General features: G+C 40.0%; 1 protein-coding gene across 1 annotated transcript; it reads left to right on the top strand.

Annotated features, from left to right (window-relative positions):
* Window positions 1-7013: 7013 nt before the first annotated feature.
* C15H2orf78 (chromosome 15 C2orf78 homolog) lies at window positions 7014-14328 on the top strand. The gene is made up of 4 exons (XM_006176141.2): window positions 7014-7291; window positions 10625-11386; window positions 12235-13600; window positions 13776-14328. Exons 1-4 carry the CDS (start codon window positions 7195-7197, stop codon window positions 14326-14328), a joined length of 2778 nt encoding a protein of 925 aa, XP_006176203.1. The 5' UTR covers window positions 7014-7194.
* Window positions 14329-15791: the final 1463 nt, after the last annotated feature.

Below are 15791 nucleotides of genomic sequence, written 5' to 3'. Positions count from 1 at the left end.
CCCGTCGAGATGACGTTATCACGCCAGCTGCCCGAGAAACTTGATTAGTAAACAGCACTCTGCGGGCTGCAGTGCCCTCCTTAGCCAGCGGCTGGTGGGTAGCGCAGGTCTGTGAGTTCGTGTGTGTACCCTTCGGAATTCTAGCAGTATAGGACAGGGAAAATGGTCCGTCTCCCAGTTCCTTGCGTGGTTCTTTCAGACATTTTCCAAGAGCCTACATTCACACTTACTGTATCTCGTATATAAATATTTGTACGTAATGCAGATCCTATATTTTATATAAAAGCAGCATACTATACATGTTCTACAATCTATCTTGGATATTGATTTTTTTCTAGTAAATTTCTGCTTATATGCATTCTATTCTTTTAGTGGCTTTGTAGTACCTCACTGGTTATAAGAATCATAATTTATATAATCAGTACAATATTGATGGACTTTGCATTTTTTCTTTTCTTTTTTTTTTTTTTTTTTTTTTTTGGTCCTCTGTTACAGATAGGTTGCAATGTGAACATCTTTGTACATGTATACAACTATACCTAAATTTCTGTAAGTAGAATTGCTGGAATGAAGGCGATGCAAACTTAAAATTTTGGAAGATACTGCCTAATTTCCCTCCAAGAATATTATATCAACCTACACTCTCACTTACAGTGAAACTTTTATTAGGTTCCTGTCATGTGCCTGGTATCACACTAGAGGTGGACAGCATGTATTTATGTTTGCAAAAAAAAAAAAAGCTGAGAGAGTTAACAGTGGAGCTTAAGTCTAAGATTGCCACACATTATCAGGCATAGAGATCTGTTAGAAAAAGTATGAATTCTGCCACAAGTAAAACAGCAAAGTACTGCATGTCCTACAGTAGGTCTGATGGTAAAATAGAGTACTAAATTCCAGATTAAACTGCAGATAAATATAATAGCAATTTTTTTGTTAGTTTACCTTTTAGTTTCAAATTTCTGGAAGCATCTTACATACACTGTTACTAATCTTCACAACCATTTGAGAGCTGGGTAAACCAAGGGTCAGGAAGAGCAGAATTACTGAATAAATGAATGAATGAATATGAAAGATCACTGGCTTTAGCATCTTTGGGAGATTCATATTCTAACCAAGTTTAAATCTACAAGCATTTACAATTCTGAAAACTTCCACATAATTAAAAACGGGTCAATATTAGTAAATTGATATTTGGAAAAAGAGACATACGTTAGCACAGCAGTTTGCAAACTCACAATTAGGCACATTCAAATCTGGTGCTAAATCATAAAATATTCTTCTGCAATTAATGAAAAAAATCTAAGGCATATGATGGCCAAAAAGTACAAATGATACAAATATGTATAAGAAATGACAATATCCAAAACGTGATATAACTCTTTCAGAAACTAGAGAAGCTATACTGGTCTTATACTTCCAATTTGCTAAAATATATGAGCGTGGAGTGGGAATAAAATCAGTCATAGTTATAATACAAAAAATCCAAACCTGGGCATAACAGTGTTTCCAGAAAGTATGGAAACTAGTAAAGAATAGGCCTTTGGATGGGAGTGGGGTCAACATGAGGCAAAAGAATTCCTTCATGGGTATGTAGTACACTGGAATGGAAAATATAGGTGCACTGGACAGCTAAGTATTTGATACTAACAAAACCTACCAGTATCTGGTAGGGCTCCAGGTACCATATAGGGTTTGAAGGATTCCAGTATTTAATTAAATCAAAACTTGCCAATGGGAAGAGTTAGGGAGAGCCTCAGGGGTAGATGCACTAGGTCTGTTACACCAAGACATGTGTCAGTTACCCTGATGGGTACAAAATGCAGGAAGTGGATCTATGGGACGAAACAATACCCTAACTATAAAAATTAGGCTTTAAGTCAGGGCAGGGCTTGATGCTAAGTTCCAAAGTGTTGAACTGGAGCGCTTTAGTTTCTTCCTCCTATACATAAGATTCTTTTAGAGGTTAAGATGATGCTGAGCATCCAAGCTAAAGTTCAATGACTAGAATTAGAGAGAGTGAGTAAGTTGTACAGGCTTGGAACCAGGAAAGGCCTAACTAAGGGTTTGCCTAAATAGAATTAAATGTTTGAATTGAATACTTTAATATGTAAACATTTTACTGCTATCAACATTAGTCTAACCATACTTCTCCCCAATCTCACACCACCTACCCTAACCTGCAGTAGCTATAAATTCCCCTGATTTCCGTGGCAATATACAGAAAAGAGAGACTGATGTGGGTTGCAGGAATTTAGTATATGTTTTTAGCCTCACATTACATACTAGTATCAGGGTAGTGGACCATCTAGAGTATGAAGCTTAGGGGAAAAAATACCTTGGAAAAAACTTAAAAGCTTGAGCCATACCTCTACACGGCAATGAATTTCACAATTTCTTCTCAGATAAATATCATTCCTTGTCACTGAAAAAAACTCATATCTCATAATAGGAAAAACAGGACTGTGAATTAAATATGTGTCTGGAGGTCCCATCTATGAGCTATCTTCTTGGTACTAAGAAAGTCCCCAGACAAATCGACCTGTGCACCCCTGAAAGCTTACCACAAATGAAAATGACTAGGTCCATAGATTTCCTCACTTAAACCAGCTTACTCCACATATAGATCCTTAGAAACTCAGCCATAACTCATGTTGTCACAGTTGCAAGAGTGGTTAGTGAGAAAAGCACTAACCAGGGCAACAAAAATGGAGCAATCCAGGCCAAGTCGGGCTGACAGCCGATATCTGCTCCTTACGCTTGGGTGCACAGTGCAACTCATCACGGTGCCTTTTTCACAGACCCCTTTTTAAGTTTCCCCATAAAAATCCATCAGATTAAGTTAATTCACGATGCTTCAAAATAAACAACTGTCAAGAGAAAAACATGCAATATGTCTTACAATGTCAGATTCCTTGAAAATATGACAAAGACAGAACCGTGTAGAAAAAACCAGAGCATTGAAAAACAATCTGTGTTAGACATAGAAAACCGACTTATGATTACCAGAGGCGAAGGAGGTGGGAAGAGATAAACTGGGAGCTCGAGATTTGCAGATACTGACTGGTATATCTAAAACAGATGAACAAGTTTATACTGTATAGCACAGGGAACTATATTCGATATCTTGTAGTAGCTTATGGTGAAAAAGAATATGAAAATGAATGAATATATGAAAATATGTATATTTATGTATGATTGAAGCAATGTGCTGTACACCAGAAATTGACACAACGCTGTAAACTGACTATACTTCAATAAAGAAATAAATATTTAACCTTCTTTGCCATTAAAAAAAAAAAACCATTCAATGAAGTGGGTATAGAAGAAAAGTACCTCAACATCATAAAGCCCATAGGTGACAAGCCCACAGCTAACATCACACTCAACAGTAAAAAGCTGAGAGCTTGCGATTAAGCAAAAGAAGAAAGAAAAAAAGGCATCCAAAGCAGAAAGAAAGAAGTAAAACTGTCACTATTTGCAGATTACATGATATTACATATGGAAAACCCTTAAGACTCCATCAAAAAAAAAAACCTTGTTATAACTAATAAAAAATTCAGGATACAAAGCATTGTTGTGTTTCTATTCAATAATAATAAACTATCAGAAAGAGAAATTAAGAGAGCAATTCCATTTACAATTGCATTAAAAAGAATAAAAGACTTAGGAATAAATTTGGAAATTACCTGTACACTATAAACTGCACAATATTGATGAAAAATACTGAAGAAGGCACAAATAAACTTAAAAGTATTTCATGCTTATAGATTGGAATAATAATACTTTAAAAATGTTCATACTATTCAAAGCAAACTACAGATTCAATGCAATCCTTACCAAATTTCCAATGGCGTTTTCCTCAGAAATAGAACAAACAATCCTAAAATTTGTATGGAACCACAAGACCCCAAATAGCAAAAGCAACCTTGATAAAGAAGAACAAAGCTGGAAGCACTATGCTCCCTGGTTTCAAACAAAGCAACAGTAGTCAAAACAGTATGGTATTGGCATTAAAAACAAACACATATGGAGGAAGCCAACTCCACGGATGGCGGTATAGGAAAAGGGGCAGCTCTGAAGGATGTAATTTGCGGTCATATTGAATTGAGTCAGTCACGTGAGTTGCATTCCCTTTGGACTTACTGCAGTATTAAAGAATAAATTTTCATATTGCTAAAACAAACAAACAAACACATAGATCAATGGAACAGAACAAAGAATACAGAAATAAGCTGACACATGTATGGTCAATTAATTTATGACAAAGCAGCCAAGAATATACAAAGGAGAAAGGACAGTCTCTTCAATAAATGGTGTTGGGAAAACTGAACAGTCACACGCAGAAGAATGAAACTGGACCACTATCTTATGCCATACACAAAAATTGTCTCAAACTGGATTAAAGAATTGAATGTAAAACGTGAAACCATATAACTCCTACAACGAAAAATAGGTGGCAAGTTCATTCACATAGGTTTTGACAGTGATTTTTTTTAGTATGACACTAAAAGCAAAAGCAACAAAAGCAAAAAGCAAAAAGTGAGACTACATGAAACAAAAAAGCTTCTGTATAGTAAAGCAAATCATCAACAAAATGAAAAGGCAAATGACTGGGAAAAAGCTTTTGCAAACTGTTTCTGATAAGGGATTAATATCAAAAATATGTAAAGAACTCAAAAAAAAAAAAATCATCAGCCAAAACACAAGCAACTCAATTTAAAAACAGGCAGATCTGAATAGATATTTTCCATAGATGACATACAGATGGTCAATCAGTACATGAAAACAGGCTCAACACCACTAACCATCAGGGAAATGCAAATCAAAACCAAAGATCAGCTCATATCTGTTAGAACGGCTGTTACCAAGAACGCAAACTAACAAATGCTGGTGAGGATGTGGAGAAAAGGGATCACTGTACATTGTTTTTGGGGAAGTAAATTGGTGCAAACACTATGGAGGTTCCTCAAAAATTAAAAATAGAACCACAATATGATTCAGCAATTCCACTTTTTGGGTGTATATCTGAAAAGAATGAAAACACTAAATTGAAAGAACATATATACACTCTCATGCTCATTGCAGCATTATTTATAATAACCCAGAAATGGAAACAATCTAAGACCTAAGTGTCCATCAGTGGATGGACGGCTTAAGAAAATGTGATATATATACATACACAATGGAATATTATTAAGCCATAAAAAGAATGAAACCTTGCCATTTGCTACAATATGGGTAGACCTTGAGGGCATCATGTTATATGAAATAAGGCAGAGAAAGACCAACACTAAATCTCATAGACACAGAGAATAGATTGGTGTTTGCCAAAGGTTGGGGTCGGGCGAGGTGGTCAGTATGGGTGATGGGACTCAAAGGGTACTCTCCTAGTTATAAAATAAATAAGTTGTTGGGATGTAATGTACAGCATGGTGACTATAATTAATAATACTGTGTTGCATACTTGAAAGTTGCTAAAAAACTAGATCTAAAGTTCTCAATACAAGAGAAAACAATTCTGTAACTACGTGTGGTGACAGCTGTTAGCCAGACTTACTGAGTTAATCATTCTGCAATATATGCAAATATTGAATCATTATGTTGTAAAAGTGAAACGAATATAATGTTATGTGTCAAAAACATCAATAAAAAGTTTTAATTAGATTTTGAAAAGTAAGAAATAAAAAAAAAAATCTGTGTTTGATAAACATACCAGTGAATGATACAAATAAGGTAATATGACATAAAACAAAGTAAAAAATACATGTAAGATTGTTCTCTTTAGTGTACAGAATTCATGGCAGTTGCTGCACGATCTAGCTGCATAAATATATCTAAATCTGTATCTCTATCTGTCTATCAATTGGCTGTTCTGTTAATACAAAATGAGACCAAAATGTGTCAACTTGTTTTTCATAGAAACTGAAAAATCCACATGAACCTCTTTTTTCCTGTGCCCTTTCACCTTGCCTGCTCCCTATTTGCCACTGAATGTCCTCCTCCTTTCTAATTATTCTCCTCTTCATTTGGCCTGGCCTTGCATCCAAGCATGCAAGGCAGAGAATCCTAGAGGTCCAAGATTCTATAATGGCTGTTTGCAAGGGGGAGGAGGCCACAGTAACTGCCACACTGGATATACTTATGTGAGGAGGGGAAGGGACAGTATCCAGAATGCTTCTCACATGTAAAAGAACTGGATGGCAGGATGCCTGGGTGGCCCAAGGAGACAGAGATAGCAAATTACGAGCAAAAGAATTGCAGCCAAAGGCTGGAAGAGGGAAGGTTTGCAACCAGCTGTGTCTTCTAGCTCTCTGGTATTTACTTCCAGTGGACAGTCTATTCTGTGAAGCATCGAGCACTAAAAAGAAGACCCTGCTGCTGGAAGTTGACAGAAGTAACAGTCATGAGAGTAAGAATGCAAGATCAAGGCTTGTCCCAGAAACAATGCCTAGAAAGAAAGAGAGGAAGAGAGAAAGAAAGAAAAGAGGAGATCAGAAAAGAAATGCATGTCCAATCGGGCCCAGCCCAGCCCAGCCCAAGGAAGGTAGGATTCAAGGAGAAGAAACGAAAAGAGCTGAGCCTCGGACCACTTCATTCTCCACAATATACACTCAACAAACTTCACCCTACTCTTTAACCAAGTTACAAAAAGAGCTCCTTAATCCCTTCTTTTGCTCCTAAAAAGCTGCAGCAAGTTCACTAATCAGATAAACTGATATGATTTCAGAACAACTGTAATTGTTCAAACCAGAGGCTCTTTCCTTTCTAAGGAAATTAATAAAGTGTATATAATTATACGTATATAATATATAAGATATAATACTGTATGGAATATAAGTAACTATTAGTTAATTGTAATAATGAACATCTATAAGAAATGTTGAGATGATTTCCCTAACATAAAAGCCTGGAAGAAAGTAAGTCTGTCTTGTAGGATTTCACTTCCCCAGAGCTCAGAAATTTAGCTGTTGCATTCTCTCTGCCCAATCACATCTTCTTGTTGGGAGTCTGACCTCCCTATTGGCTATCTCATACCTTTAAACTACCTGTTCTGTGACATCATTCTCCCACCAAACCTACCACCACCTGGTAGAATCTTGGGGTTTCCATGGAGCTATCTGTAAACAAGTTTGGATCATCGCAAGTGACCAGTGACCAGTGACCAGTGACCACTGACCGGTTCATACTGGACACATGTGCTCTTTGGCTTCAGCCACTCAGCCATCCTCTAGTACCGTATCCTCGTCGCTCATATCTGCAGTGGATATTTCTTCTTCTCTGACCATGTCAGGTAAGGAAAGAAACTTCTCAAAGTTCTTCATTAGATTTTTTTTTGCCCTAAACTTAGTAGTAGATTCAAAACAGCATGGAATAATGGGGCGGGGTATTGAGCTAGAAATTTGGAGACTTAATTTCAGAATTGACTTCAGTTTCTGCTAGGCTTAATATCTCTTACTTGCTGGGTAATATTCAGAAAACTGTAAATGAGCTCAGACATTTACCACCTGCGTGACTTTGGATAAGTCATTGATTCTCAAAGTCAGTTTCCCCTCGTCTGTTATGCTAGGATATTACATTGGTTGGTCTCTCTGGTCCCTTTCTTCTCTAATATTAAGGCTTAAAGGGCACCTGTGTAGAAAATGAAATCAGAGGCTTCTTGAGAGTGTTCCATCAGAAACAGAGAAAACTCAGGTGTTGTAGAAAGCTAGCAATATATGCCAAGATGTTTCATCTGTAATGGTCCCCCTCCACTAAGGTTTCAAGTTAAGTATTTTAAATTTCATGCTGTTCAAAAAGTACTATTCACATGTTTTAGAGTTTTCTATCTAAAGTAGTTGAAAAGAAAATAAGGAGAGAGGATGGAGAGGACTGGGCTCTAGGGAGGCATATAGTCAAAAATAAGGAAGTTTGGGATTGTTTTTATCAGCACAAGCCAACAGGGACCAAAAGGGAGGAGAAAATAGAAAAAGGGAGAGCAAGGAGGCTCTCTCAAGAGAAAAAGCAGTTTGGTGGGAATGTTGGTAGGAACCAAAGATTTTAAATTAAAGCAGAAAGGGCATAGAGTGAAATCTGCTCAGAACAGGGCAAAACAAAGTTGATTTTTAGTAAATGCTTATATTAATAGACTAGGAAGGAAAGCAAGGCCAGAATAGGGTATCACTGGGGAAACAGCTCATCAGCAAAGTCAGACTCAGTGTTTTTCTTTTATTGCCTCTCTGAACACAGATGGCACTTGACAGTTTTGAATATAAACACTTCTGAAATATATTTTAGAAATGATGCTTCCTGTAAACAGGAAACTAACAAAAATGGTTATCTAGGGGGCTGATATTCAGTGTTCTTTTCATTCTGATTTTTAAACTATGTAGATGTTTGGCCTATTAAAAATGAAAATTTTAAGGATGGTATGATAGGTAGGCTCTCAGGGAAGGCTGCTTTTCGTCTTTACAGTTACTTCCTTCTGAACACAGAGAGCACACTGATCAACAGCCTTTCTTTTTTTTTTTTTTTTTTTCGGTAGGGGAGGTAATTAGGTTTATTGTTTATTCTTAGAGGAGGTGCTAGGGATTGAACCCAGGACCTCATGCATGCTAAGCATGCCCTCTACCACTTGAGCTATACCCTCTCCTCTTCAACAGCCATCTTTTTAGATCAATGCCACTTTTAGATCTGAACTACTAAGAAGACAAAGAGGAAAATCAAGCCTCCCATCTCTAAACCCACATTGATCTAAAACAATGTTCTGGAGTCCTTTGAGTACTCTTGGGACCTACATTTAGAAAGCTCTTTTAATTGGATTCTAGTAGTTTTTTTGTTTGTTTTTCAGACTTTGGGGATGTCACTTTCTTAGAGGTTGAAGATGATTATAATCTAGGTTCTAGGATAAATATAAAAACCTTCATGATACTTTTAAAGCTTTCCTTTCTGCTTATTATATGATTATATTAATTAAAATACACATTTCTACTAGGCTTAATATCTCTTACTTGCTGGGTAATATTCAGAAAAATATGAATGAGCTCAATAATGGAATTCCTTCACACTTATTAATTTGCTGTCTGCTTTGAACCAGTTTTTATTAAAATGTTTGTCTGCATATATTGTGACTACTTATACATTCACATTTACTGCATTTTATTGCTTGTTACACATTTTTACTGGTATATCATCTCTGTATGTATTGGCTAGGAATTCATTCAAAATTATCTTCTATTGTGTTATTTGGTTAATAGTATTCACTAAAATAGAGCAGACAATATTCAGTTTCATAATATTGCTTGTCTGACACAGAACTTCATTTATGAGTAAACTTATTATGCTTTAATTCTTGCTACCTACCCCAGTTTCCATTAATAGCTGTATATTTCTTTTTAGTTATGTGAAGTGTTTTTCATGATTTTTCTCTATCTTTCCAGAACTTATTATATCTTCCTCCATGTAAATCATATGTAACATATTACTTTAATTTATGTATTAATTATTACTGCTATTATCATTGTTGCTGTTGCAACCACTTTATGGTTGAGTAATTTGAAGCTCAGAGAGTTAAATAACTTTTTTCTTTCAAAAAGCACTTAAGAAATTCACTTTCAGGGGGAGGGTATAGCTCAGTGGTAGAGCACGTGCTTTGCATGCACAAGGTTGTGGGTTCAGTCCCCAGTACCTCCATTAAAACTAAGTGAATAAATAAGCCTAATTATCTGCCCCCCCCCAAAAAAGAAATTCACTTTCAAGTAATCATTTTGAGGCAGGATCAGAAACCAGGCTTGAAGAGGGTAAAAATGATCCTTTAAATTTACAACTTGGGTGGGGGAGGGTATAGCTCAGTGGTAGAGCGCATGCTTAGCATGCACAAGGTCCTGGGTTCAATCCCCAGTACCCTCATTAAAAAAAAAGTAATAAATAAACCTAATTACCTGCCCCACCTCCTCCCAAATTTACAACTTGGACTGAGCATTATGCGAACTGTAGGTAATAGCATGGGAACTGCACAGAGTGAGACACTGAAGATTACAGTGATAAAACCTGTACTCTTTTCTAATGGACAAAAATATATATATATATATGCCTATATCAGAAGGGCTGTTTCTCCTGGTTTCTGGCAGTGTCAGAGCAGAGTCCTGGTGAGAAAGTCAGGACACTTAGGTTCTGAAACCTGGTGATGATATTAACATAATGAGAAAACTTGAACAAGTCAACCTGATCACTCTGACCCTCAGTTTCCTTACTCTAGAAATGAGACTGTTAGAAGTTCTCTAAGGACCTCCTAGTTCTAAAATCCTTCCACTCTAGGAAATAGCATACAAGTCAACACTAATGCAGGCATACGGGAAAGATAGGGCAGGAAGAAGATTGTTTCTGGCCTAGAGAACAATGTATGAACCACACCACTTGGGTCCCCTGCACATCTGTGCCCAAGATAGGAGCATAGGCAGTTAATGCAGAAGAATGTCAAACTGCTCCAGCCCTTACAACCATCACAGGCTGTCTAATTCACTATCTCAGTAAGTCTTGACACTAGAGGCATCCTGATAGCAAGACCTTTAAGATAATGCTGATCCTCCAACATAGTGAGAATTTATCAGTCTTACTGATCATTTCATTACCCTCTTATTTCTTACAGAAAATTTCCAAAATCCATCTGTACTTGGAACTCTAAATCCCCTGCAGTTCTCTCTTCCTGTGGTGAGCAGCACAGCTCCCCTAACAGGAAGCACCTGCAACTTCTCCAGAGTCTCTGCTCCAGCCATCAGTTCAGCATGGCTACTGCCATCAGCCTCTGGCACCTCTTTCCAGCCAGTCCTGGAAAGTGCCTACCATTACCAACATCCTAACACCACTATGTTGCCTGGAGTTTCTGGCCAGAGCCAGATCTCCACTTCAGCTGCTTCCCATCCAGGTATTTTTGAGTGGAACATGGCAGGAAGCAGTGAAAAGAAGTCCTCTTTACTCAGAGACCTGACTGTGACTGTCACTGACCAGGATGCAGCTATTCCTTCCATGTCTATGGCAGCCCAGTATGATAAAACTTCAGATGCCAATAACATGGTCTCTCTGTATCCATCAGTTTCTGCCAGCCTTGTTCAGGGCACACCATCTCAGATTCCATATCAGGGACATAGTCTTTCAGTTCCCTACCAGGAAGGAAGCCAGGTATATTACTATAATCAAGGCACATTGGGTCCTTTACTGATTGGAGAACTTGACCCCCGCCTGCAAACCTGTGGCACAGTGTCATACACAGGAAGTAGGACCGCTGCCCCTCAACCAGAAATAGTAATGGTACTCAAAGAGATTCAGCCCACAAATATCCTACCACCAGCTTCCACCTCTGGAATCTACTACTCTGTGCCTGCTCAACCCATCACAGAAACAAGTTTTCAAGGTGAGTACAAAACAGCAGGGAAGGAAAAAAGTAAGATCAGCATTCAAAAATGGGTCAAATCTGCAGCTGGGAAGTGGTGTACAGACAGGTAGAATTTAGATCCCGAGACTTTAAAAACCACTACCCTCTCTCAGTGCTTTCTGTTTTCAGACTCTATATAAGAGCACCTAATGCAGGTGGGAAAGTGGGGCACTGTGATGATCATCTATGCTATGTGTGCAAGAACCCCAAGAGTTTTCGCTGCTCTAGCTGATCCATCCCCCATACTACCACACTGTTTAACTCCCTTCTCTGACCTATTGCAATAGTCTCTTTGGAAATCTTTCAGAACTCTTATCACAATAATGCAGGTTAATTTTCCCTCACTTCCTTAATTTACACCAGGATTTAAGACCTTGCATTCCAAAATCCTGTCCAGAATAAGCAGGTGAAGACTCTGTCCTTTCTTGTGTGTTTCTTCAGGAAGAGCTCTACCCCTTTCCTTTCCTAGTTCACGGTGTGAAGTGTTCTTATTCTCTCAGGAAAGTGAGGAGAATTGAAAGGGCACTAAATGAAAATGCTAGGCTTTGTCAAACATTTCATATTTTAAAAATGTGACTTTTATTTTTTATTTGACTTATAACAACTCTATGAAATACAAAGAAAACCATGAATCAATCACATCAAATGATCTCCAGTAAGAATTAGAACAGTCACCTCTTATCTCCTAGCATAGGGTGCTGTCCATGGTCCTCAAAAGCTAGTAGAAATGCCTTGTCCGTCATTGAAAGGTACATGATTGCTATATTGGTGTCTAGGGGGAGTATCTCACTTACCAGGGACTGACTTCTTCCTTGATCTCTTTGTAGTGATGGAGACTTCCCTGGGGATGGAGAATTCCCTGGGATCACAACCTGTAAGTCAGACATTTTGTCTGTCACAAACTCCAGAATTCCCCAAGTCCTGCAGTAGCAGAAATATCCAGATACTTGAGAGTAACACACCACCTGAACTTAGGGACATTTCAATGATTGCTCCAGTCCAGAGTTCCAGTAATCTCCTGGCACTGTCTCCAGCTCCAAGCCAGGAACAAATGGAGAATAAGAATTTGGATGATATTAAAGCCAAGCTTTCAGAGCCTCTGGATGCCTATGAGATCCCATTAGAAAACCAAGATTCTCCACTACTCCCTTTAGAAATCCCTGATATTCACCAGCTCTTGGCCTGCCTTGATCCCACTGGCCAAGAGGAGCTGCTTGGTTTTGAAAACACTGATCTGGGAAAGAATAGCCTCAGTTTTGAGGACCTTGGGACACTTGAAGATGAGACTGAATCTAGCAGTAGTTTTGCAAACATCGCTACGCCAGTGAAGGATATTGACAGTCCCCAGCTCTTTCACTCTTTGGAAAACTTAGATCAACCGAAAGATGTCACGGTGATCAAAGTCACAGATACCAGAACCATCAAGGTGAATCAGGTGCAGGAAAAGTTGGGTATCATAAAGGCTCCCTCTGATCAACCCAGGAATAACAAACATAAAATCTCTGAGCCTGTCAGTGATGCTCCCAAGGCCAAAATCCAGGCAAAGAACCCAGAGTGCCTATTAGGGGGAGAAGTGGTTATTTGTAATGCTACATTCAGTGACAGGGCTCCTGCAAACCCAGCCAAGCATTCTAACAGCAAACCTCAGAAGCCTGCATCTAGCGGAATCAGCAAAACTAAGAGCCATGGGCAGGAAAAGACCAAAAGGACCAGAGAAAACAGCTCCAAGAAAGCTGAAGAGAGTAAGCAGTCAGGGAACAAAGTGAAGGCAGACGTGAAGTCAACCATTCCCAAGATGAAGTGGAAGAAAAATCAACTTGAGTTTAACCAAGAGGACTTTAAAAAGCCCCGAAGCTGCCTCGGCATGCACATGCTGGAGTCTGTGCAGGTTTTTCATGCACTGGGGAAGAAGGATGATAAGAAAATTGGACTCTCTTCCTCTCGGGCCCCGGGACGTTTAGGCAACTTCAAAGACCCCAGGCCATCCTCAGCTATCAAGCCATGGCTGAATACCCGCTGTGGGGGTAAGGGTCCTGAGAAAACTCAAGTCAAAGCCCAGAAACGAGATGGCAATGCTGAAAAAGAGTGTCCATCTCCATCCCAGTATGAGCTGCCACCTCCTGGGAAGGTCAAGTTGATACCTTTGCCTTTTCCTACCGTGGACAAGCCTAAAGCTCAACCTTTTTCTCGGAGGCCACATCCTCTGGCCTCACACCGTCCTGCTGTGGCTTACCCTGCCCGGCCTGGTTCTACTAACTCAGCTCAACCTCTTTCTTGGAGGCCACAGCCTCTGGCCTCACACCGTCCTGCTGTGGCTTACCCTGCCCAGGCCTGGTTCTACTAACTCAGCTCAGCCTCTTTCTCGGAGGCCACAGCCTCTGGCCTCACACCGGCCTGCTGTGGCTTACCCTGCCCGGCCTGGTTCTACTAACTCAGCTCAACCTACTGCAGTCAATTCAGCCTGGCCAGCTCCTGCATCTTTGGCAGGTCCTGCCAAACCAGCTCGTCCAATGTTGATCAACCCAACCCGACCAGGTCTGACCAACTCTACCAGGCCTAGTGTCCCTCAGGCTCCGGCTTCTAGGCCTGCACCCTACAAAACTTCATCTTGTGCTTCTCTCCAGCAGAAGCCCGTTTCCACTGCTGTGACCAAGCACCAGTCTCCACCCAAGTCTCAAAACCAATTTCTACTCCAAGACTTCAGCTTCCAACCAATTCCATGGAGGAAACCCAATGTTCCTGAGCCAGTCATGTCAACGCCCATCACAGAAGAGCAGAGGCCAGAGCGGGAGGCCATGAAGAGGCAGGCCCAACAAGAGCGTGAGATTGCTGCCAAATACACCTCTTTGGGGAAAATGCAATTTTTCATTGAGAGGGAAAGAGAAATGGACATTTCTCTATACTACGGATATGCAATGTAAGAGCTGATAGGATTACTGGTGCCACATTAGGTACCAGCTTTTTTTACATATATAGATAGATATAAATTTCTCTATTTATCCTGATATATTTTAGAAGTTAATAAAATTGAATAAACAAATGTAATAGAACTAACAGTTGAGTAATAAAGAAGCCATTTGAGTTCTGAGGTGCTGTTAACTGTGGGGTTTTTTTGTTTTGTTTTGATTTTGTTTTGGTTTAGTTCTTTTGGTGGGGTAGGAATCAAAGGCTGCATGAGAAAGAAAGAACTGAAAACTGGAGGGAAGAATGGGGGAATAGGGGTAAGAATTGAGGAAAGAGGAAGAAACTTGGCCCAGAGCTAGGAGGGCCAAAAGGGGAGAGATTTTATGGGTTTATGAAAAGAAGCAGGAGTGTGGGAAATGGCAGAAATAAGAAGCAGGCTCTGAGATTAGGGTTGAAAGAACAAAATGTGAGTAGAGTTGGAGATGACTGAAGATGTGTCTAGGTTGACTAAGAGAAATAGAAAAAGTCTCCTGAGGTTGGCCTTATGTCTCAGGACCACTGGATAGGTATTTTAGAAAACAGGAGATTCAGAACACATGTATGAAAAGTTTGATCTGTCTTATCCATGTATGACTATAGCAGGGAATAGGGAAATCTACCAGATGAGTGGCAGGGACTCAGAGTTATCCCAGGGGCAGCTCACAGCAGGGTCGGGGCCAAGTGAATTGCTGCCAACAGGAGGCCCACGCAGAACAGAGCCCGGGATATAATCTCCATTTACTCAGCACTTATGCACAGGGGCGGTGAATGCACTATTCAGTTAACCTTCCTAACAACAGCCAAGGCCAATGTTACGGTGCCACTTCACTAGTGAGGTTCAGCAAAGGGCTGAGGTCACATTGCATGTGGAGGTACAAGGCCTGAATTTGAGGCCCAAAGTCCTCAGTATTTGCAATTGCCGGGAGGTGGCCAACCTGGCTTTCAGACAGCATCCTGAGGTGACCTCTGGACCGGATCAAACTTCTGGAGGGATCTAAATATTATTAACTTGAGGGGCCCACCAGGTCCTCCTCCATTAACCTAGGCACGTGCTGCCTTCTCTAAACTTCGCCATCAACCGAAGCGCACGAGAAAAATCCGCTGGAAGCGTCCATTTTCCGGGGGTGAGAGAGGCGGGCGTGCGCACCTGGCTCGCCGTTCCAACAGCCACAGAATGCAGGCACCCAGCGGTCCCGAGATGCTCCCCGGGAGGCGTCGTGGGGCAGCTGGAGGGAGTAGGGGTGGGGGAGAGCGGCGGGGCTGGGATTGGGAGGGAGGGCAATTCAAGGAATGAAGTGGAGAGAGGGGAGGGATGGGGACAATGGATAAAGATCATGGGAAAATTGGCAATTTTCATTTTTAAAATTATTTTTTATTGAGATATGATCCACATGCTGTAAAATTTACCTTATGAAACTACAGATTCAGTGTCATTTAGTAC

Source organism: Camelus ferus, chromosome 15, assembly GCF_009834535.1.
Source record: "Camelus ferus isolate YT-003-E chromosome 15, BCGSAC_Cfer_1.0, whole genome shotgun sequence".
NCBI lineage: Eukaryota > Metazoa > Chordata > Mammalia > Artiodactyla > Camelidae > Camelus > Camelus ferus.
This window is presented reverse-complemented; position numbering and strand designations above follow the sequence as displayed.

Excerpts from the sequence above, each read along its gene's own strand:
- C15H2orf78 (XM_006176141.2), top strand. The coding sequence starts at position 7,195 with ATGTGCTCTTTGGCTTCAGCCACTCAGCCATCCTCTAGTACCGTATCC. Across the intron at positions 11,387-12,234 it reads CACAGAAACAAGTTTTCAAG|TGATGGAGACTTCCCTGGGG; the intron begins GTGAGTACAAAA and ends ATCTCTTTGTAG. Across the intron at positions 13,601-13,775 it reads GCTCAACCTTTTTCTCGGAG|GCCACAGCCTCTGGCCTCAC; the intron begins GCCACATCCTCT and ends TCTTTCTCGGAG.